The sequence below is a fragment of the Pan paniscus genome, chromosome X, assembly GCF_029289425.2.
Source record: "Pan paniscus chromosome X, NHGRI_mPanPan1-v2.0_pri, whole genome shotgun sequence".
Classification (NCBI taxonomy): Eukaryota; Metazoa; Chordata; class Mammalia; order Primates; family Hominidae; genus Pan; species Pan paniscus.
The window spans coordinates 45300814-45323100 of record NC_073272.2 but is presented as its reverse complement, the minus strand read 5'-3'; the positions used below and the strand labels follow the sequence as shown (position 1 = coordinate 45323100).

Genomic DNA, 22287 nt, shown 5'->3' with positions numbered 1-22287 from the left:
CTAACTCATTTTATGAGGCAAGTATCATCCTGATATCAAAGCCAGGCAGAGACACAACCAAAAAAGAGAATTTTAGACCAATATCCTTGATGAACATTGATGCAAAAATCCTCAATACTGGCAAACCGAATCCAGCAGCACATCAAAAAGCTTATCCACCATGATCAAGTGGGCTTCATCCCTGGGATGCAAGGCTGGTTCAATATACTCAAATCAATAAATGTAATCCAGCATATAAACAGAAACAAAGACAAAAACCACATGATTATCTCAATAGATGCAGAAAAGGCCTTTGACAAAATTCAACAACACTTCATGCTAAAAACTCTCAATAAATTAGGTATTGATGGGACGTATCTCGAAATAATAAGAGCTATCTATGACAAATCCACAGCCAATATCATACTGAATGGGCAAAAACTGGAAGCATTCCCTTTGAAAACTGGCACAAGACAGGGATGCCCTCTCTCACCACTCCTATTCAACATAGTGTTGGAATTTCTGGCCAGGGCAATTAGTCAGGAGAAGGAAATAAAGGGTATTCAATTAGGAAAAGAGGAAGTCAAATTGTCCCTGTTTGCAGACGACATGATTGTATATCTAGAAAACCCCATTGTCTCAGCCCAAAATCTCCTTAAGCTGATAAGCAACTTCAGCAAAGTCTCAGGATACAAAATCAATGTACAAAAATCACAAGCATTCTTATATACCAATAACAGACAAACAGAGAGCCAAATCATGAGTGAACTCCCATTCACAATTGCTTCAAAGAGAATAAAATACCTAGGAATCCAACTTACAAGGGACGTGAAGGACCTCTTCAAGGAGAACTACAAACCACTGCTCAATGAAATAAAAGAGGATACAAAGAAATGGAAGAACATTCCATGCTCATGGGTAGGAAGAATCAACATTGTGAAACCGGCCATACTGCCCAAGGTAATTTATAGATTCAATGCCATTCCCATCAAGCTACCAATGACTTTCTTCACATAATTGGAAAAAACTACTTTAAAGTTCATATGGAACCAAAAAAGAGCCTGCATCGCCAAGTCAATCCTAAGCCAAAAGACAAAGCTGGAGGCATCACGCTACCTGACTTCAAACTATACTACAAGGCTACAGTAACCAAAACAGCATGGTACTGGTACCAAAACAGAGACATAGATCAATGGAACAGAACAGAGCCCTCAGAAATAATGCCGCGTATCTACAACTATCTGATCTTTGAAAAACCTGAGAAAAACAAGCAATGGGGAAAGGATTCCCTATTTAATAAATGGTGCTGGGAAAACTGGCTAGCCGTATGTAGAAAGCTGAAACTGGATCCCTTCCTTACACCTTATACAAAAATTAATTCAAGATGGATTAAAGACTTAAACGTTAGACCTAAAACCATAAAAACCCTAGAAGAAAACCTAGGCATTACCATTCAGGACATAGGCATGGACAAGGACTTCATGTCTAAAACACCAAAAGCAATGGCAACAAAAGCCAAAATTGACAAATGGGATCTAATTAAACTAAAGAGCTTCTGCACAGCAAAAGAAACTACCATCAGAGTGAACAGGCAACCTACAGAATGGGAGAAAATTTTTGCAACCTACTCATCTGACAAAGGGCTAATGTCCAGAATCTACAATGAACTCAAACAAATTTACAAGAAAAAAACAAACAACCCCATCAAAAAGTGGGTGAAGGACATGAACAGACACTTCTCAAAAGAAGACATTTATGCAGCCAAAAAACACATGAAAAAATGCTCACCATCACTGGCCATCAGAGAAATGCAAATCAAAACCACAATGAGATACCATCTCACACCAGTTAGAATGGCAATCATTAAAAAGTCAGGAAACAACAGGTGCTGGAGAGGATGTGGAGAAATAGGAGCACTTTTACACTGTTGGTGGGACTGTAAACTAGTTCAACCCTTGTGGAAGTCAGTGTGGCAATTCCTCAGGGATCTAGAACTAGAAATACCATTTGACCCGGCCATCCCATTACTGGGTATATACCCAGTAATGGACTATAAATCATGCTGCTATAAAGACACATGCACACGTATGTTTATTGCGGCACTCTTCACAATAGCAAAGACTTGGAACCAACCCAAATGTCCAACAATGATAGACTGGATTAAGAAAATGTGGCACATATACACCATGGAATACTATGCAGCCATAAAAAATGATGAGTTCTTTGTAGGGACATGGATGAAATTGGAAATCATCATTCTCAGTAAACTATCGCAAGGACAAAAAACTAAACACTGCATGTTCTCACTCATAGGTGTGAATTGAACAATGAGAACACATGGACACAGGAAGGGGAACAACACACTCTGGGGACTGTTGTGGGATGGGGGGAGGGGGTAGGGATAGCATTAGGAGATATACCTAATGCTAAATGACGAGTTAATGGGTGCAGCACACCAGCATGGCACATGTATACATATGTAACTAACCTGCACATTGTGCACGTGTACCCTAAAACTTAAAGTATAATAATAATAAAATAAAAAATAAATAAATACATAAAACTTCAGAGACTGCAATTGAAAAACACTCACAAATTCAATGGTATGTATGCCTACTGAAGGCATTCACAGTTTAAAAACAAACAAAACAAAACAAAAATCCCATAATGAATTGGCCAAACAAAACATTCCTGGGGCAGGCTCTGGATTTATTCTCCTAGTGTTATGTGGAAGAGCTCCTGCTATAGAGCTAGTGCAATTTGAAATCACATTTTATTATTTACTGTGTGATAATCTTAAGAAAGTTTCTTCAGCCTGTTGCCACAGCTATAAAACAGAGATAATAATTGTTCTGCCTTGGTGGGTAATGTGAAGATTAAACAAGGTAACATGTATAATTACTCAGCCAAGTGACTGATGCCTGGTATATATACCATTAGTATGAGCTATCATCATCACCATTATCCTTAAGGTCACTGATGACCTCCTTTTTTCTAAGCCTCATGGTGTTGTCTCAATCCTTAAACTCCTTTATGCTATGGTTGGTATTGTTGATCATGTATTTCTCTAAATCTGTGTTTCCCAGAGGGCGATCTGTGGAAAAGTACTTCTTTGAGGATGTACACAGAATTTGTCAACATTGTTCAGTAAGATAAACACATTCTCAAGTTCATTGTGTTCCAGATTACAATAAAGGTAAAAAAAAGGTGCTATGGAGGTCCTTAAGCCAGCTTGCCTGGAGTGATTTAGGAGAGCTTCCAGAGCTTTTGGAGTGATTGGCTTGAACACTATGCTTAATGGTGAAACAACAGTAGCATTAAAATCAGAAACAAGGTAGAAATTCCACCATTACCAATTTTATTTAACATTATTGGGCAAGTACTAATCAATGCCATTAGATAAGGGTGAAACGAGGCATAAAAATTAGAGAAGAGAGAAAATTATCATAGTGGATGGATAGTGGAAACTTAGCCTGGAAAATTGATGAGAAGGAATGAACAAATGAATGAAAGAAAAACAAAAAGAAAATTCAAGGAATAAGGTGTCTAGTTTAAAAATTATTATTATTTTTTTCGAGATGGAGTCTTGCTCTTTTGCCCAGGCTGGAGTGCAGTGGTGCGGTCTCAGCTCACTGCAATCTCTGCCCCCTGGGTTTAAGTAATTCTCTTGCCTCAGCCTCCCAAGTAGCTGGGATTACAGGTGCACACCACCACGCCTGGCTATTTTTTTTTTTTTTGTATTTTTAGTAGAGACGGGGTTTTACCATGTTGGCCAGGTTGGTCTCGAACTCCTGATCTCATGATCCGCCCGCCTCAGTCTCCCAAAGTGCTGGGATTACAGCTGTGAGAACCATGCCCAGCCAAAATTAATATTAAAAGATAAATATCTACCCTATGTACAATGAATTGGAATATGATGGAAAAAAATAAGCTCACTTCTTAGAGCAACATCAACTCAACAAGAGCTCTGAAAAATAAACCTGAAAAATATCTTCAAAATCACCAAAAGACACAATAGAAGATTTGAACAGAAAAATAGTTTTTATTTTTTGATAAAAGGAAATAGTATTATAAAGACCTTAATTCCTCCAAATAAATCTACAAATGTAATGAAATCTCAATTAAAATATTAGTAACTTTTTCTTTATATTAGAAAGCCTGATTCTAAAGTTCACATGGAAAAATAGCATGGCCAGCTTGCCAGGAAATTCCTGAAAAAGCATTATAACTAGCTCAACTTTTCATTAAAATGTATGACAAAGCTACAGTAGAAAGAGTTGTGCTGGTACAAGATTAGAGAGACAGAGAAATAAGAGCATATGGTCTAGAAATAGCCTAAATTATACAAATCAGTAGGTAAATCCTGGTTTAGTCAATAAATTGTGTTGAGACATCTGATTTGGGGAAATTTAAAAAGTAAAGCAGAATCTCTCTCTAACTCTTTACTCAGAATAAACTCAGAAGATTTAAATGCATAACATAAAAACCTTAAAAAACTAGAATAAAGTAAGGCAGATTTTTCTAAAGTAATATTCTTAGAATAAAGAATGCTTTCTGTGCAAGACACAAAACCCAGAAGCCATAAAAAGAAAATATTTGCAACATTCAACAAAGAATTCATTTCTTCAAAATATAAAAAGTTCTCACAAATCAATAAGGAAAAATGACCAGACATGCTTTTAAAATAGGTTAAAAAAATGTGAACATAAACTTTTACAGAAGAAATGTAAATGCCTTTCAATGAAAAAGTGTTCAATCTCACTCATAACTGGAGAAATATAAAAATAAGGTACCATTTATTGGCTTATTGGGTTGAAGAATGAAAATAGTTAAAACATAGTATTGACATGGATGCAGAAAAACAGATTCTGTCTTACACTGTTGGTGGCAAAGTAAAGTGATTCAACCTTGTTGTCATTAGCTATCAAAACTATAAATGGACCTCCCTTTGATCCAGCAATTACAACCCTAGCAAGCTCTCTTACATATAAACTTACCTATGTGCTCCAAGAGCTACATACAAGGATGTGGTAGAGGCATTCTTTGAAATACTATACAACTATTAAAAAGAATGAAAGTTCTTTGAAATAAATAAGGTAAAATAAGCAAAGTTGAGATTCCCTGTATATAGTATAGGCCCATTGTAGAATAGCAAAAAATGTATATACTTCATACTTGCACAGTAAATATCTGAAAGGATACACAATAAACTATCATAGCAGTTATTTTTGGGGTATAGTGCTTGGGGCTGAAGTGGAATGAAGAGTCATCTTTCAATATACACTCACTTGAATGTACTGCATATATATGTTTCCTGTAGAACATCACTGTGTTTGCAAAGAGAAAACTAGTACACACAAACATTAAGAATTTTTTGCTACCCCAAATTATTTTTCCCCTTAAAATGTTTCAAATACAGCCTACAGATATATGAAATGTGGGCTGTCTTCATGCGAAGCATCTAAGGCATGGATAACAATGGAATCTTTCTGCAAGTACATATACTTACCCCTTCACAAGTATCATAAACCTAGCTAAAGTCATTCCTTCATCTATTCACCCATCAAATAATATTGCACTCTTACTGAGTCCCGGGCATCATCCTAGGTGCTGTGATACAGGTGAATATAACTAAGTCCTCATGAAGCTTACACTTTTATGGGAAAGAGAGACAAATAAAGGAATAAATATTAAGATTAAGTGATTAGGAACTATTAAGGAAATATTAAGTGCTATGAAGATAAATAAAGCAGAGTAAGGGGAGAGTGAGCCATGGAAGTGGGGAGTGCTTTTACACAGGATCATCAGTGAATGCATCTGAGAGGTGACATTAAAGCAGAGATCTTTTTTTATATATATACTTTAAGTTCTAGGGTACATGTGCACAACGTGCAGGTTTGTTACATATGTATACATGCACCAGGTTGGTGTGCTGCACCCATTGACTCGTCATTTACATTAGGTATATCTCCTAATGCTATCCCCCCCGCCCCCCACCCCATGACAGACCCTGGTATGTGATATTCCCCTTCCTGTGTCCAAGTGTTCTCATTGATCAATTCCCACCTATGAGTGAGAAGAAAAGCAGAGATCTTAATGAAGTAAGGAAGTGAGCCATGCAAGTATATGGGGAAGATAGGAAAAAGGCCGATGTGCTCAAAGACCAGTAAGGCTGGCACAGCCAAAAGGAAATTAGTGAGGAGAAGATGAGACTAGAAAAGTAAGAAGAGACTAAGTGACAGAGTGTCTTGTAGACCACATCAAAACTCTAGGTTTTGGTCTAAGTATGATGGGGGCTACTGGAGGCTTATGAGTAGGGGAGTGATTCACCTTATTTTAACTTTTTTAAAGATCATCCTGGTTTCTGTGAGGAAAGCAGACTGTAGTGGTGCAAAAGAGGAAGGAAGTACAGAGACTAGTAAAGAGGCAGATCTCTGGCCAAGAGATCATGGTGGCTTGGACAAAGGCAAAAGACCACAATGGCTTGGGTGGGGATAACTGTGGTTGCAGTTGTTGTGGGAAGCCGTGAGATACAGAACATATTTTGAGGCTACAGCCAATAGGATTTGCTGCTGGAATGGATGTGGTGTATGACAAAAAGAGAGGAACCAAGAATGGATTCAAGGTTTTTAACCTGAGCAACTGGTTAAATAGTGGTACCATTTATTAAGTTGGAAACAGCCAGGAGAAGAAGAGTTATGGGGAAATATCAAGTGTCTTGTTTTAGATGCATTAACCTTGAGATGCATAAATGAGCTAAATGTGTGTTACGAAAAAACAGAAATGTGTTACAAATCTTTGCATCCCTAGGATGGAGCCTGCACGTTGCGGTGCCCAAATGCTTGTTGCAATGAATAGAAGAACCACATACTAAGAAAACAAAATCATGCTTATGTGGATGAGGGCAACAGGGAAGTTTCTAATGCTACCTAGAATATATTTATCTCAAGCAACTAAGAAACATTGACAAGGATAGGGTGGCATGTCATTTTAACCTTTATGCCTAAGTAAGTCAGCAGATTCTAAATACTGCTAGCACATTCTCTGATCTTTGAACCAGCATTGTGCTTTTTGGCAGAAGACAACAGAGAATATCAATATACACACAAACTTGCCCTTGATATATAAAACCATTCCTATCTATCTATCTATCTATCTATCTATCTATCTATCTATCTAATCTATACCTATGCCTATCTGTATTTTGTACTTCCTTTCAGATACATAATTCTCTGCTTTTGGAAAGGCCAAATCTTCTAATCCCCTTGATAGGCTAAAAAAGATAGGGCTGTCTCAAGTAATAAACAGATGAAAGCTAACAAGTAACTTCAATTTGCCCTGAATTCAACAGACTGGTTGTCTAGACAGTCTTAATTTATTTGATTATTGTTCAGCATTCATCTTCACTTTAGATAAAAGGATCTCACCCAAGTTAGGGAATGCAATTACCCCTTAATTCATTATTCGCCCCATTCTTTCATTGAAACTTAAAATACACCAGGGACACTCCATATTGCTGTCCTTGGACTCTGCACACTAGGATGGGCTGTAGTTCCCTAAATGTTTTACGGAACATGAGTCCTCAAGAAAGATGCTCTGGGGAGAAGTATCAATGTTCATGGAAGTTGAGACACCATATACTGTTTCTCCTTCTGGGAAATGCCTGGTGCACACTGGCATATGGTCCTGAGAAGTCCTGCAGCAAAAAGACCCATTTAACTCAGCATTTATCCACCCTCTGCTTTTTAAAAAAAATGTATACCTGAAAACACACTTTAGGAAAGCTTGTTTAATCTCTCATAAGATTGATTGTTCAAATAGCATAATAAACTCCCAAAGGCAAGGTCCTAGGTGAACAATGCCCAGAGCACAAGCTGAGCATGTTGGAGCAAGGTTTTAGTGTAGCTATGGTGTATACCTGCCTAGTTCTTTCTCTTTATTCCCGAAAGTGACATCTTTCTTCAACTTTGATATGCATCATCACCTAGGAATTGCACAGAGTACACTGCATGATACATTGTTAATTCTCTATTATTCAGTGAAGTGGTCTCTGGCCAAAAGAATTCTTACGTAACTGCACATTTGGACTCTTGGACTGAACACTCCAAGGGCAATAAAAGGTATAGTCAAATATCAACTCATATTGCCTCATTTTTGAGGCAATCAGATTTCATCAGATTTTCGAAGAGGCATTTGATTTTTGAGGCAATATGCCCAAAGCAGAGAAGCAGAGAGCAAACCCCACAAATTTTACTCAAGGCATACAGTGATGCACAATTGACAAATATTTACTGAATGAATGAACAGATACATACAAGCAAGAAAATGGTCTTCAACTTAGGCCACAGCTCCAAGCTAACTCATTTAATCTGGAAACGGTCACCTTAAAGGTCATCTTCATTACATTTCAGAATTTATCCAAAATCTATGACACTTCTGTCGAGTATGACTTCCTCCATGAAATCCTTTCCTTGTCACTTCCTCCAGGTGGAATTAACTCCTCCCTCCTCTGTGCTGACATTGGACCTCTGAACCAACTTTGAAGAGCATTTCAGGCTCATCTCTGTAACCCCTGTGACACAGAGGTTACATAGATTCTATGCCTCACACAAGTCACTGAATAGACGATGGGCTAATGATACTTTAAATAAACAATCTTTGAAAACTACTAAAAGAAATCTCAACCACCACAGCCTTCCATTTCCTTCACCAATGTTTTCTCCCAAATTCTTTCTTTTCAAAACATGTCAGTTTCACTTCTCTAGTTATCATAGAGCTAATATAGCAAATGTAGGTGCCTTCGTGTCCAGCCTGAATGTTTTGACTCTTCATCATGGTCTATTTAAAAATTCATTACTAGTAACTGTCTAATGATATAATGAATCCTCTGAAATATTTTTCACCACTTTCGTGGAGTCCCAGTATCAGCTAAAAATAATTACACTATTAGGACAGTGACGCAGAAGAGGTTTCCAGAACATTGGCCTGGTGCAGAGGAGAAAAACATCTATGCGTAAAAATATGCATTTTTTGGTGAAAACGTCCAATAGCTTTCATCAGATTTTCCAAGAGACATTTGGTCCAAAAGGTCAAGAATCACTGATCTAAACTATCCCAACAATCTCTACATATCCTAAATGCACCAGGAATGGACTTTCCAACAAGGAAATAGATTTGTCATATGAAAGTCATTTTATCTAATAGGGTGTCCCATATTTTTAAATTTAAATGTTCAGAAAGCAATAACATTCCTTGTGATATCTTATAATATATAAATTACTGTTAAGCAGTAGCCACTATGCTTTAGAGCATCAACATTCAAAGTAAAGCAATAATAAGGTTTACTGCAGATCTATGGATGAGCTGACAAAGCAGGTCCAGTGAGGTGAGGTACAGAAAGAGCACTGTCCTGGAAGTCAGTATTTTACACATCCAAGGACAAGTTAGACAGCTAAGAATTCTGTGGCATTTGGTAATTCCCTGGACCCCTCTGAGCCTCTGTTTCAGTCCCTTTGGGCTCTTACAGGCCACCATTCTATAACCCTTGGACATGGTTAATATATAATTACTTCAACTCTTAAATCTTATCATCTGTTTTTTATGTTCTTAACACTCTTAGTCAATCAATTAAATATTGTTATTGAGTGTGCTTTGTTTACTTTTGCCTAGCAACAACTAGAAAAGGGTTTTAAACAAAGTCTCAGAGAAGCCATGGGGAAAGTGTGAATGAGCACCTGTGGAGAGACCCAGGCCCTGATTCAAGTTTGTGAAGAATGTCAGTATGACAGATAATGCAAACTCTTCCCAGAATAAAGCATAGAAGAAAAAAACGTTGAGGAGGGTCCAAGAAAGAAAGCTAAAGAGATGGATCTTCATGAAATTGACTAATTACTAAAAATCCATACCAGAAGATATATCACATATAACTTAATCCAACTTCTTGGGTGACAAAACCATAGTTCAAAGACTTTAAATTTCCCTAATACACAATGACAGATGGAAACATAACAAGAAATAGATTGTTTGAAGGAAAATACAAATTGCTGGTAAAAATATAAAATATTTGTCATGATAAAGGAGGAGAAACAGTCCCAACAATCAATTTGTCTCAAATGCTCACAACATTTAGAAAATGTTTTGATTCAATTTTTGAAGTTCTAATTACAATGAAAAAAAAACCCTATCATTATGAAATCTATACATCTCATACATACAAGTATATTCCTTAACAACTATTTATTGGGTGTCTACACTTTCTAAATCACAGGGCTGGGCACCCTATATGTAATATAAAACTAGAATACAACCTTAGTCTTTCTGAGTACACTTGAATGCAAATACTGCAAGATTTTTCATAGGTTAAAATATTTCTATGCCATAACTGCACAAAGATTGTGACCCAATATTCACCAATAATGGTGTTCCATGTTTCTTTTTCTCCATTATTGGTCTCTGTAATGTATGCAATTATGCTATACCTAGATCTATTGTTAAATACATTTTTCACAATAGCTGAGGATTATGTAACAATTCAAATCAATTAGTATTGACTAAATGCTAAAATTTCCCATTTAATGCCAGATAAATCCAAAAGCTCCTTCAACCATGAAGTTTTCAAAAAAAAAAAAAAATCAGAACACAAATAAATGTAATTCTTGTATTCTTTGTTTAGTATTTAAAAAGTTTATGAAGTAAAAACACCCTAGTTTATTTTTTAGAAAAATAAAATATAAATTAGGGGCAGAGAAGTGTCCTAAACAGCAAAAAATTAATGCTCAGCCCACATTGAACCTCAGAGTATTTAAATAACTAAGACACCAAAAATAAGTGGCATTTCTTAAATGGAAGCTTTTCTTAATCACTGCAAAACCACACAGTACATGCTGCCAAGTTCTGGGTTAAAATGCCTAAAATGGTCCTAGCAGAATAATTTTTACGGGTGATATATTTCAGCAAAAAGGGAAATTGTGGTATGTTGTGGACTCAATCATTGGAACACTGAACATTAGTTATTCCTCTTGCAAAATGGCTTTTCTGTCTCTCAGAAGATAAGAAAAATTCATTCCTGCTGGTTTTATACAGCACTGAATTCTGGGCAGCTAGTGTTCTCAATTCTTTTAGCAGAGCTCAGCCGATGGACAAAAATAGAGAGGAGTTCTATTGCTTAAACACTATTTGGACATGAAGAGGTCTTTCTACATGACACTTGGAATTTAATTGCAAAAAAAAAAAATGAAGAAACACTTTATTCACCCAGGACAATCCAGCGTTATGACTAAGGCATTTTCACTGTGCGCTCGCTAACCATTCACAGCTCACACAGGAACAAAAATCATGGGTAGACGTGGCACACTGGGCTCATCTCAATAGCTACCAGGATCACATACCTAGAGGCATAGGAAACAACTATTTTCATTCCCTGGAACTCTCGCCATTGGGAAATTAAGCACTGCTCATATCTGGCTTATACCCTCATGACTGTATCTGTGTTCCTCTAGTCTCTCCTGTATGGTATGTCTTTTTTTCCATCCTCTTATCTCTACCTGTTAAAATTCTACTTATCTCTCAAGATCCCTGCACTTTGTTCATATTCAAAACATTAATATTTATCTCACCGCATGGATATTTATCTCACTATATTCATATCAATTATTATCTCACTGTATTCATGTCAATTATTCACCCACTTGATTACTTCTTCCAGAAGATAGAAGTACCTTATGTACAGGGATGCTACTTACTCATCATTATATATCTCTTTCTTTCCCCATGATTCCCAGTCACTGCTTAGTATATAGGTAGAGGTTCTTGAAATGCTTAAACAAGACCAGGAGCCAGAGCTACCTCTACTTGTAATGAGTTGCTTTGAGAGACCGAGCATTTCCTATCCTTAAATGCGTTCAAAGCTACAGCCATCTGGCTCTAATCACTATCGAGGTGCTGTTAAGAAGATTAAAATCTTAGGTGATTGGACTAGATTGCCTTTTAAAACCCCTTTGACCCAAAGACTCAAATTCCAAACAAACTCATGAAGGAAGTATACATTGTCCCCTGGAGGTGGGCTTTTTTCTTGTTTCCTTTTTTTCTCTGCTAAAGAGAGCCATTTCAGAAATTCTCAGTTGAGGGCAGATTTAAAAATCTTCCACTGCTAGTTTTCTGTCATTTATTGTATCTGTGGCAGCTCATGAGTAAGAACTAACAACTGAATTCAGTGACTGAGCCATTATCCTTAAAATCAAATCATGAAATAAGAGATAGAAAATAAGTGTAAATTGTTTGTTAAGTACAGATTACAAGCTCTACGAGAGGAGAGAAAAATCAATGGGAGCCAGAGTGATCAAGGAAAGGATCTTCAGCCAAGCATTGAAGGATAGATAGAATATAAATGTAAGAGAAAAGCACTTCCATGTTAAGAAAGATAAAAACAGAAAAGGCATGAAGGGACTAAACGTAGTGTAGCCTGAGGACACGAGGTGGTGAGACTAAAGCTCAGCTCCATGTTGGAAAATAGTAGGAAATGCTACTTGTCATGATGGGGGGCGGGATAGGGAGGTGTTTGGGAGGCTGCTAATAGGAGACCATTGAAGGCCCTGAGCAGAGGGGCAAGGTGATGAAAGAAGTGTTTAAGAAAAATCAAGTTTGGGAGAACACTGAATGCAGGATGGACATAAAGGGAGAGCCATTATTGTAAAGGGTGGCCACTGGGAAGGGGGTCATAACCAGGTAGCTTCAGGGGTCAAGAGCTTTTGCAACAACATTGACGGAACTGGAGACCATTATCTGAAGTGAAACAACTCATAAATAGAAAGTCCAATACCATATGTTCTCACTTATAAGTGGGAGCTAAATAATGTGCACACACAGACATAGAGGTATGGAATAATAGACATTGGTGACTGGAAGGGTGTGGGGCAGGAGGAAGGAGGATGATGAGAAATTACCTAATGGGTACAACGTACATTATTCACGTTATGAATACACTAAAAGCCCAGACTTCACCACTACGCAATCTATCCATGTAACAAAATTGCAGTCGTATCCCTTACATTTATACAAAATATTTTAAAAAAAGAGTCTGTCCTAGTGATGGGGGGAGGGAGGTCATCATAGAGAAAGGAGAAGAGAGATAGCCCCAAAGAAGAGTGAGAAGGATCTGCTAAAAGGGTGCAGAAGATAAAAGAAAAGATTATGTCAAAAATTATAGAAGGGATGGTGGTGCTAAGAACAGAGTCAAGGAACTGAGGAAAAGAAGCTGGATTGGCTAGCACAGTAGCTATGGTACATGTTGAACCTGAAGTGTTCAATCGTGAAATACCCAGGAGCAGATAAGCTATGGGACAGGAGTTCAGGGAAGGAAGAGGATTCAAATTAGAGACTTGAGAGTTTTCTATAGATAAGGGACAGCTGAAGTCCTAGAATGAGAAAGAGAGGGAGAGAGTACCAAGATCCCCAAAGTGATGAACAGTGGAACCTTTCAAAACCAGATGTTTGCAAGAATATGAGCACAATGAAAGGGATGGAAAAGCAGCAATCAGTGTGGGATAAAAATTCAGGATCCAATAGCATCGCTGAAAACATGAAAGGAGTTTCAAAAAGGAATGGGTGATAGATGATGAATGATGGTTAAGGACCAGAGCATTTTAAAGATACCACTAGACCAACAAATCAGCAGGGTTATTTCCCCTCTCAACTATTAACATACTATATATAATTATTTAATTGGTGGTTAGGCAGATAAAAAGAGTTTGTGGTTGTAAGACATAGTCTATTTTATGTTTTATAATGACAAAAAAGGAGATACATCAAGATGCTGCTATTCTCTGTGTAGAGAGTTATTTAAAAAATGTTGCTAATATGGATCAATTTTGAGTAATGTCACTTAGAATATGTACTCTTCTGGGTGCTATATAATAGAAATAACACTGCTGATGCTATGGACTGGTGATGTATTATGAATGTGTGGGTAACCTATCAAAGTGTACAAGTCCTAATAAAAGTTATAAAGAACATCCAAAGGCATATAAAACTGTCAAAGGGACTATTAAGTAATTCATGGGATACTGCCAAGCACACACAAAAATGGTATGTTTCTGAATTCACAGGAATGCTTGGGAAGTGATGCTTCTCACCCGCTCATGAAACACTCAGTTTATGTCCGGGATCTAACATGAGCCACACTTGCAACTACTTTCATTTTAGTTGTGAACCATCTGGGAAGGTACCACAGATAGAAAGCAATGTTTCTGGTCAGTTTGAGTATTAAAATCACTCAGATCTGACTGATGGAGATGGCATTAGAGGAAGTCAAGTGCTTTTTCCAGTGTCACTGAAGCTGGCCTCTGGAATAGAGGTGTGAACTACTGTGCAAGAAATGCCCTCTACTTCCCCCAAATGGAAATAAATTAATAATTAAGAGTGACTATGGACAGATTCAGGTTTTGTGGGACCTACAACTTATATATAATTTGGGTATCCTCTCTAAGAAATAAGAAAGCAAAATTGCAAATACAGGACTGAGTATGAAACTGGTTATTTATTTAGAATGAGAACCAGAAGCAACCTACAGTTATAAGGCCATAAAGCATAAAGTTTATCCGCTACATGGTAATTTCACCTCTGCTAATGACCAAGTATAGAGCATAAAGTATAGAAAGGGAGGAAGAGCAGGTAATCAGGCAGAGGAAAAATAAAAAAACAGCGCTCCTTAAGGAATTCTGGAGACTGAACAAGAAAAAGACTAAGAATAAAATCCCAGAAAGAACTCTGAATTGCAGGATACAGATGGTATGGAGATGGGAGAGGACCCAGAACCCCTAGTCAATGTATATAACACATTGTCATCATATTTATTTTCCAGTGATCTACAACCATATTGCTTTTAGGAGGCTTGCCTAGTGGGACCAGATTTTGGGAAACAGCAGTCCACTTCATTGCAGGTACTCAACAAGTGTTTTTTGAATGAATAAATAAATACATAAATAAATAAAGAGAAACAAGCTGAAATACTCCTTTTTCTTACTCTCCACCAGGAGCTGCTTTCCTCTGATGCTCCAACATACATGTATGTTTTTGCTGGTACTGGCTGGAACTGTCAAAGCAACAGTTCATGCCAATCTCTTCTCTTGGCCTGTTCAGGATAAACAATGTTGGGTTCAGATAAAGCTATCTCTACCCAACATTAATTTGTAGCATGTTCAGAGTCTCCTCGAAAGATTTATATACAAAAATGGCTACTGTGGGGCCACTCTACTTACTCCCTCCCATCATCTTTCTCTTTCTGAATCAGATCCTGCAGGGATAACTCAGAAATTATTAACACCTAGTGGGGGGAGGATAGGTCAGTGTGGTATTCTAGCCAGGGATGAAAGGCAACAAAATTCCTAATTTTCAAACATTTTACCAATGATGGCAACATAGGCGACAATATATCAATCATGATGAGGCTTCCAGGAAGATATTGGAAAGCCTCATGCACCACTCACTTGGTTAGCCACAAATCCAAGCCAGGACCAGGGGCACCCTGGCCCACCAACTGGCTCATCAGAAGACAAGATTCAGGTGGTGGGAGCTCTTAGTGAAAGGAGGAAGGAGGATACAACAGGGCACTCAGCCCCTGCTTCATAAAGGGATTCTCTTTGGACAATAAATGTCCTACACCTTCCTGCAAGTTCATATATATATATACACACACACAGTTCATATATATATATATATATAAACACAGTTCATATATATATAAACACAGTTCATATATATATAAAAACACAGTTCATACACACACACACACACACACACACAGGAATAGTTTAAGAGCTCACCCCCTCTTCCCCTCTTTTTCTTTTAACCTTTTCTTAAAGGAGTCTACCTCCTTCCTCTTCACCTACTAAATTTTCTACGGAAAATAGAGAAGAGCAGGACTGGAATAACACTACTGCTCCCTCAATACTACAGAAATCTGTATCCTGATGTTCTGTTTAGGGCAAAGGATATGAAATCAGTGAGGCAAAGCAGCCACCTCAGGAATTAGTACTGCAGGTCTTAAATGGGAGAAAATCGTTCAGCCACTTACAAGCTAGGTGATTCGACCTCAAGAGAGTTATTGAAACTCCCCAGACCTCAGTTTCTTGGTTTTGCAAAACGGGGATGAATTTAGTTCCCACCTCACAGGACTGTTGAGGACTGAAAAAATCCACGTAAAGTGCTAAATACAACTGCACAGCAAGAGCTAATTAAATATTAGTATTTAATAGTAGTAGTAGTAAAATTATTGTGTCTGCCTCCCCCAGTCACACCACCAGCAAAACTGGCACAACCCCCACTCCTACCTCGCAGGATATGGGGCCAAGCCATGGCTACACTACACTCTCGCATGCATGAGAGACCCCCAAACACCACAAGAGCTACTGTAGGTTCCCCTACCCCTCACTGGCCAGGGTCCCCCAGGCCACCGCTACGGTCCACACTGACCTGAAATGCCACCTCCGATCACGACTACGTCGAACATGTGGCCCGCGATACTCGCCTTCTCTTGATTCTCCATGCTTTGGCTGACACGCTCCTGGGTCGTAGGCACAGGAGTGGGGACGGCAAAGGGTGGGAAGGACCCTTCTATCAACTCCCCCGGGGAGCCCGGGGGCGGAGCCGATCCTTCTTTTGATACCCGGGGGGAGCCGGGCACTGTGGGCGGGGCGAACCCTTTTGCTGATACTCCGGGAGCGCCCAGGGGCGGAGCTGATGTTTCAGCTGATACCCGGGGGGAGCTGGGCACTGAGAGCGGGGCGGACCCTTGTACTGACACTCGGCGAGAGTTATTAGGTTTAGAATGTCCTTGTGTCGGCAGTTGGAAAGGATTACTGGGTGCAGGAGGTTCTTGTATTGAACCCCGCGGAGTGTCAGGCACTGAGGTGGGGGTAGACGCCTGCCTTGACACTGGGGGGATGTTATGGGGTGCAGGAGGTGCTTGTGGCGACACTGGGGAAATGTTATTGGGTAGAGGTGGTCCTGGTACCAAACCCCAGGGGAAGCTGGACAGTGAGGATGCGGCAGACCCTTGTACTGACACTCGGGGGGTGTTACTGGGTGTAGGAGGTGCTTGTATTGACACTTGCGAAAGGTCATTGGGTATAGGAGGTCCCCGTACAAATATCCAAGTGTAGTCGGGCACTGAGGTCAGGTTGGAATCCGGGGGCAGGGTCGGTCCTTTTACCAAACCCCGTGGGGTGCTGAACCCTGAGGAGAAGGCAGACCCTTGCAATGACTCTACGGGGGAGTTTACGGGCGGGGTAGGTCCTGTTACTAATACCCAGGGAATGCCGGTGTCCTGATTGGAGGCTGTGACGGCCCCATCGGAGGAGTTCGAGCTGGTGGTAGACTTGGGGATCCGACTGCTCGGGTTGTAAGCGCTGAAACCCCGGAGGCCACTCTTGGAGTCGGAGTCAATACTCTCGCTAAGACCGGTAGTGCTGATTGGGGAGTGTATGCTGGAGCTCCAGGCGGCGGCCTCGGCAGTTGAGGACGTGCTCCACTGGGAACTGGCTAGCGGATCCGAGACGGACCGCCACTCAGAACGGACGCTCCATTCGGACAGGCTGTGGGAGGTGTCGTCCAAGCTGGAGTCCGGGTTCGGGACCTGGGCAGTTGTGCCCCCGGCTTCGGGCGGGCCCTCAGCCTTGCGCTCGGTGCCGGTGCCGGTACTGGTGCGGGTACTGGTGCCGGTGCCGGTGCCGCCGGGGGAGGAGGCTGAGGCGTTTGTGCTCATGTTTCTGGAGCACGCTGGGCCCTGGGGGCGGTGTTCTGCTTCCCGCAGCCCTTCTCCACGGTCAGGCTGTTCTCGGTACCCACTCTTAGAGACCAGCCCCGTGCTCCCGGCCCAGTCAGGGGCGGGGAGAAGTGACTCTAGGCCGGCCTAGCTCCGCCTTCCCGGCCTGCCTGCAGGCTCGCGCTGGAAACCCTGCCACTGGGCGTGGCCGGACGATGCCACTGCAGGCGGGGGGCGCGGTTGCCTGGCGAGAGTGGGGGAGTAGATGTGGGTGTAGCCGCGTGGGCTCTCAACCTAGTGCTTTCATTCTTTAGTTTTAACTGAAAGCTATCTGGGCAAGAGTGGACTTAAGGAACCAGATATATGAAGGCGGCTGAGCCAGGCAGGATCGCAGGGTCGCAGGGTGCTGCCCCACTTGGTCTGGCCCCTTTGTGACGTCATGTAGGGCCCGTCGAGGTCTGCGCAGCCTCGAGCCCTCACTAGGTTGAGGGCGGGGCGGGGAGGAGCGGGGAGGGGCGGGGAGGAGCGGGGAGGGGCGGGGAGGAGCGGGGAGGGGCGGGGCGAGGCGAGACGGGGCGGGGCGAGGCGAGACGGGACGGGGCGGGGCGAGAACCGTCACTTGGGGGAGACCAGGCAATTGTTGGTTCTCTGTGGGGTTTTTCAAGCTGAGGCGCTTAACCCAAATCGAAGCAAGTAGGCAAGAAAAATAACTCACCTATCATGTATTAAGTGGGACTGCATTTTAAAAGGTCGAAGGGATGGCTAAGGTGCAGAAACAAATGAAATAAGAAAACATGTGTTTCCCCATCCTACTGAAAAGAGTGCTATTTAGTGCATATATTTTACTGTGCAGCCAGCCTTCTGTTTGCTAGTTTTATCCCTTTCTTAATTTTCCACTTTTTGTTATCCTGAATTTGTCATCAAAAGCTGAATTTGTCATTACTGGAACTCTCAAAGATAGGTGAAATCTGGTCGGGCGCGGTGGCTCACGCCTATAATCCCGGCACTTTGGGAGGCCGAGGCGGGCGGACCAACTGAGGTTGGGAGTTCACGACCAGCCTGACCAACATGGAGAAACCGCGTCTCTACTAAAAATACAAAATTAGCCGGGTGTGGTGGTGCATGCCTGTAATCCCAGCTACTCGGGAGGCTGAGGCAGGAAAATTGTTTGAACCCAGGAGGTGGAGGTTGTGATGAGCCAAGATCGTGCCATTGCACTCCAGCCTGGGCAACAAGAGCGAAACTCCGTCTCAAAAAAAAAAAAAAAAAAATAGGTGAAATCGTGACGTAAATTTAGAGAAAGTGATGAGAACTCGAGGAAGCTAATGATGTCTGCTCCCACCTATAAACATTCCTCCTGTTGCCCCTCACCCCATTCTGTATCAAACATCTTGTTGAATAAACTGTAAAGAAATATGGATTTAGTCTTTTCTTCATCCTGTTTCAATAACTTTTACTTCCTAGAAAAGGACTTGAGACTTATGACTAAATTGAAATCATTTTTATCTTGGTAGACTTTGAGCATAGAGAGAAGAAAAACTAGATATGAAGAAATCAGCTCTTTCTAATGTGATTCTGTCCACCTTTCTCCTTATTCTCATTGTTTTCATTTATTTTCGTTCAAATACTTGATTTCACAGTATGTGCTAGGCACAGGGCGTGGTACTGGGATACACAGGCAACACAAGACAGAGACCATCATCATCGAACACACAGTCTAGTGGATGAGTTAATAGAGGACACAGACAACTGTCTATCTGATGTGTAAATACAAACTCTGACAAATGTTATATTAGAAAGATCCACATGGATAAGAAAGTGTTAGGGTGTCCTGAGTCCTGACCCCTCTGGAGATTAACTTTGGGAGAGAGAGTGTAAAAATGTTTTAGAAAGAAGAAACAATGTGTGCAAAGGCCCCGTGGTAGAAAAAAAGCATAGTTCATTAAGGCAACTAAAAGTTACTCTGTGGAGCTCTGGGCACGGGGGAGACAAGGCTGCTGAGGCCGACTGGGCCAAGGTAGCATCCTTGGCCTCGATCCTAAGAGCAACAAAAGCCACTGCAAGACTTTAGGCAAGTGGCAATATACCTAGATTGCAACTTGGAGAGGTCTATCTGCCTGCCATGTGCATAATCAGGCAAGAGTAGATAGGTACCGGTAGACCAAAGTTAGGAATTCTTTAAAGAATGAGGTGAAAGTGTCTTAGACTGAGGTAGGTGGTGGCAGTGGAGCTGGAGACATGTGGCTATCTTAGAGACATTTACATATAAGGTTGACAGGACTTGGTTGTAGCTAGGATTTGGAAGACCATGAGCATGTTTTTGGACAGGTTGAGTTTCAAGTACCTTTGAGACATCCAGATGAATGTTATAGAGTAGGCAACGGAACATAAAGCCTGAGACTCAAAGCAAGAGTTTGGATGGAGATGAAAATGTGGAAGTTTTATTAAATAAAGGATGGAAATCGATGAGTAGAAATATGAGTATTTTCTCTCTTCATTTTATTTGTGTTGTATGAAAACAATAAAAGTTCATTTTAAATAAACAAATAAAAGAATGACTATGAAACATTCCATAAGTATTATTTCCTCCCTTGTGTGACCTTAGGCAAATTACTAGACTTCTCTCTGCGTGTTGTCCCAGCCGTAGAATCGTAGAATCCTATAAGTTGTTGAATCAGTCAGGGTTCTAGCAGGAAACAGCAAACTCAAATTAAGTAATTTCAAGAGCGTATCATCAATGAACTATTTTCAAAGATGTGGGCAAGATGGAGAGAAGCCGTAAGGAATCGTGCAGTACCCTGGGTTGGTAACAGCAAGAAGGTATCACTCTGAACAGGTAGGGGGAGAAAGCAGTCATCAGAAATTTAGTGACAATGCTGTTAGGAAAGGGCTGCCTGACACAAGGTGTGGCCTTTAGTTCAGGGAGACAGCCAGCCCACAGGAAACCCGCAGGTAGGAAGCTGGGAGAATAAATACCTAATCTCCCTCCCTCCAGTCTCCTGCTGGTCCTCTGCATAGACCTAACCCAACCAGAAGCTAGAAAACAAGGGAGACTCTTGGTGATGCAGTCCATACAGGTGTGAGACAAAATAGCAAGTGCCAAGAAGCCATGTTTGCTCATTTCTGCTTGCCAGCATAATTTCACAAAGCCTCTGACTCTGTGAAGATATGCAGCTCACCAGAAGGATGCTTTGAAGACACAACAGGGTAGAGCACACGGCCCCCCATGTTTCTTGTCTGAGTCACTATATTCCTTAGAAGATAAATGACCCTAGTCCTTGCCTTTCCCTACACATAAGGTAACGTCTGATGGGGTTGATGATTATGCTTCCGTAATCTGTTGCCAGATGTACTCTTACACCCAAATCTAGATGTGATTCTGCTTCATTGTAACTTCCAAGCAGGTTTGATGCAATTTTGCATGTACTGAACTCCCACGCTTGTCTATAAGCAATGGGCTGAAATACTGTGCCCGAGCCATCTGATGGGAACTGCTCCCGAGCTATAAGCCTTGGTCTATATAGTCTCCAGTAAGACTTCTGTATAAAATTAACTGTAATTCTTTAAAAGCTTCATTTTTTTCCCTTAGTTGACACAGGTCAGCCTTCAGGGGCCAGAACAGAGTAGAGAAGTGTGGTAGTAGCACCCGGAGAAGCAAAATGAAGATATCTAGCACAGCTGAAGCGAGGGTTAAGTGAGCAAATGCATTAAAACATTTAGGGTAGTACCAGACATGTAAGAATTACTCAATACATATTCACATTTTAATTTTTAAAAAACTACATTATATATTCATGCCATATATATATATATATATATTCACTCTCTATGTTCAATTGCCTACTCTAGTCTACTTAATCATTACCCTCTAACATTAAGCGTTTAGTACTTTCCAATTTTTAATATAATACATAACATGGAGACGAACATTTTGTGCATAAAATATTGTATGTAGTTTTTACAATTTCCTTGAGATAGAATCCTAAAACAGGATTATGAGGTAAGAAAGTAGGAGCATTTTTAAGCTCTTTGATTGAAGTTACCAAATTACTTCCCCAAAAGATTATACAAATTTATACTTCATTAGTAATGCCTAAGAATGGCTATCTTCTTACTATACCCACTCCAACAATAAACAAGTTCACTTTTAACCTTTCTTAACTTGAAAGGTGAAAAATCAGCATGGCGTTGCTATTTAAATTAGCATTTATTTGCTTACTGGTGAAATACATCTTTCAAAAATGTATTATAGCCATTTCCATCTCTTCTGTTGTGAATGATCACTTCATGCCTTTCTGCAGTTGATTTCTGAAAGTGCTTTATAAAAGATAGTAACCCCTTGCTTGCTATTTTCACTGAAGATAGTTTACTCCAATTTGTATTTTAGTGCTGTTTATGACATTTTAGATATGCATAATATTTAAATTTATGTGGTTATATCAGAGTGAACAGGCAACCTACAGAATGGGAGAAAATTTTTGCAACCTACTCATCTGACAAAGGGCTAATATCCAGAATCTACAATGAACTCAAACAAATTTACAAGAAAA

General features: G+C 40.3%; 1 protein-coding gene across 1 annotated transcript in view; it reads right to left on the bottom strand.

The window, feature by feature from the left end:
* MAOA (monoamine oxidase A) overlaps positions 1–19118 on the bottom strand; it is a 92969-nt gene extending 73851 nt beyond the window's left edge. Inside the window, exon 1 of the mRNA XM_003808376.7 lies at positions 16447–19118. Within this exon, the coding sequence (XP_003808424.2) occupies positions 16447–17737 (1291 nt within the window). The 5' untranslated portion in view covers positions 17738–19118. The remainder of the gene's footprint in view (positions 1–16446) is intronic.
* Positions 19119–22287: the final 3169 nt, after the last annotated feature.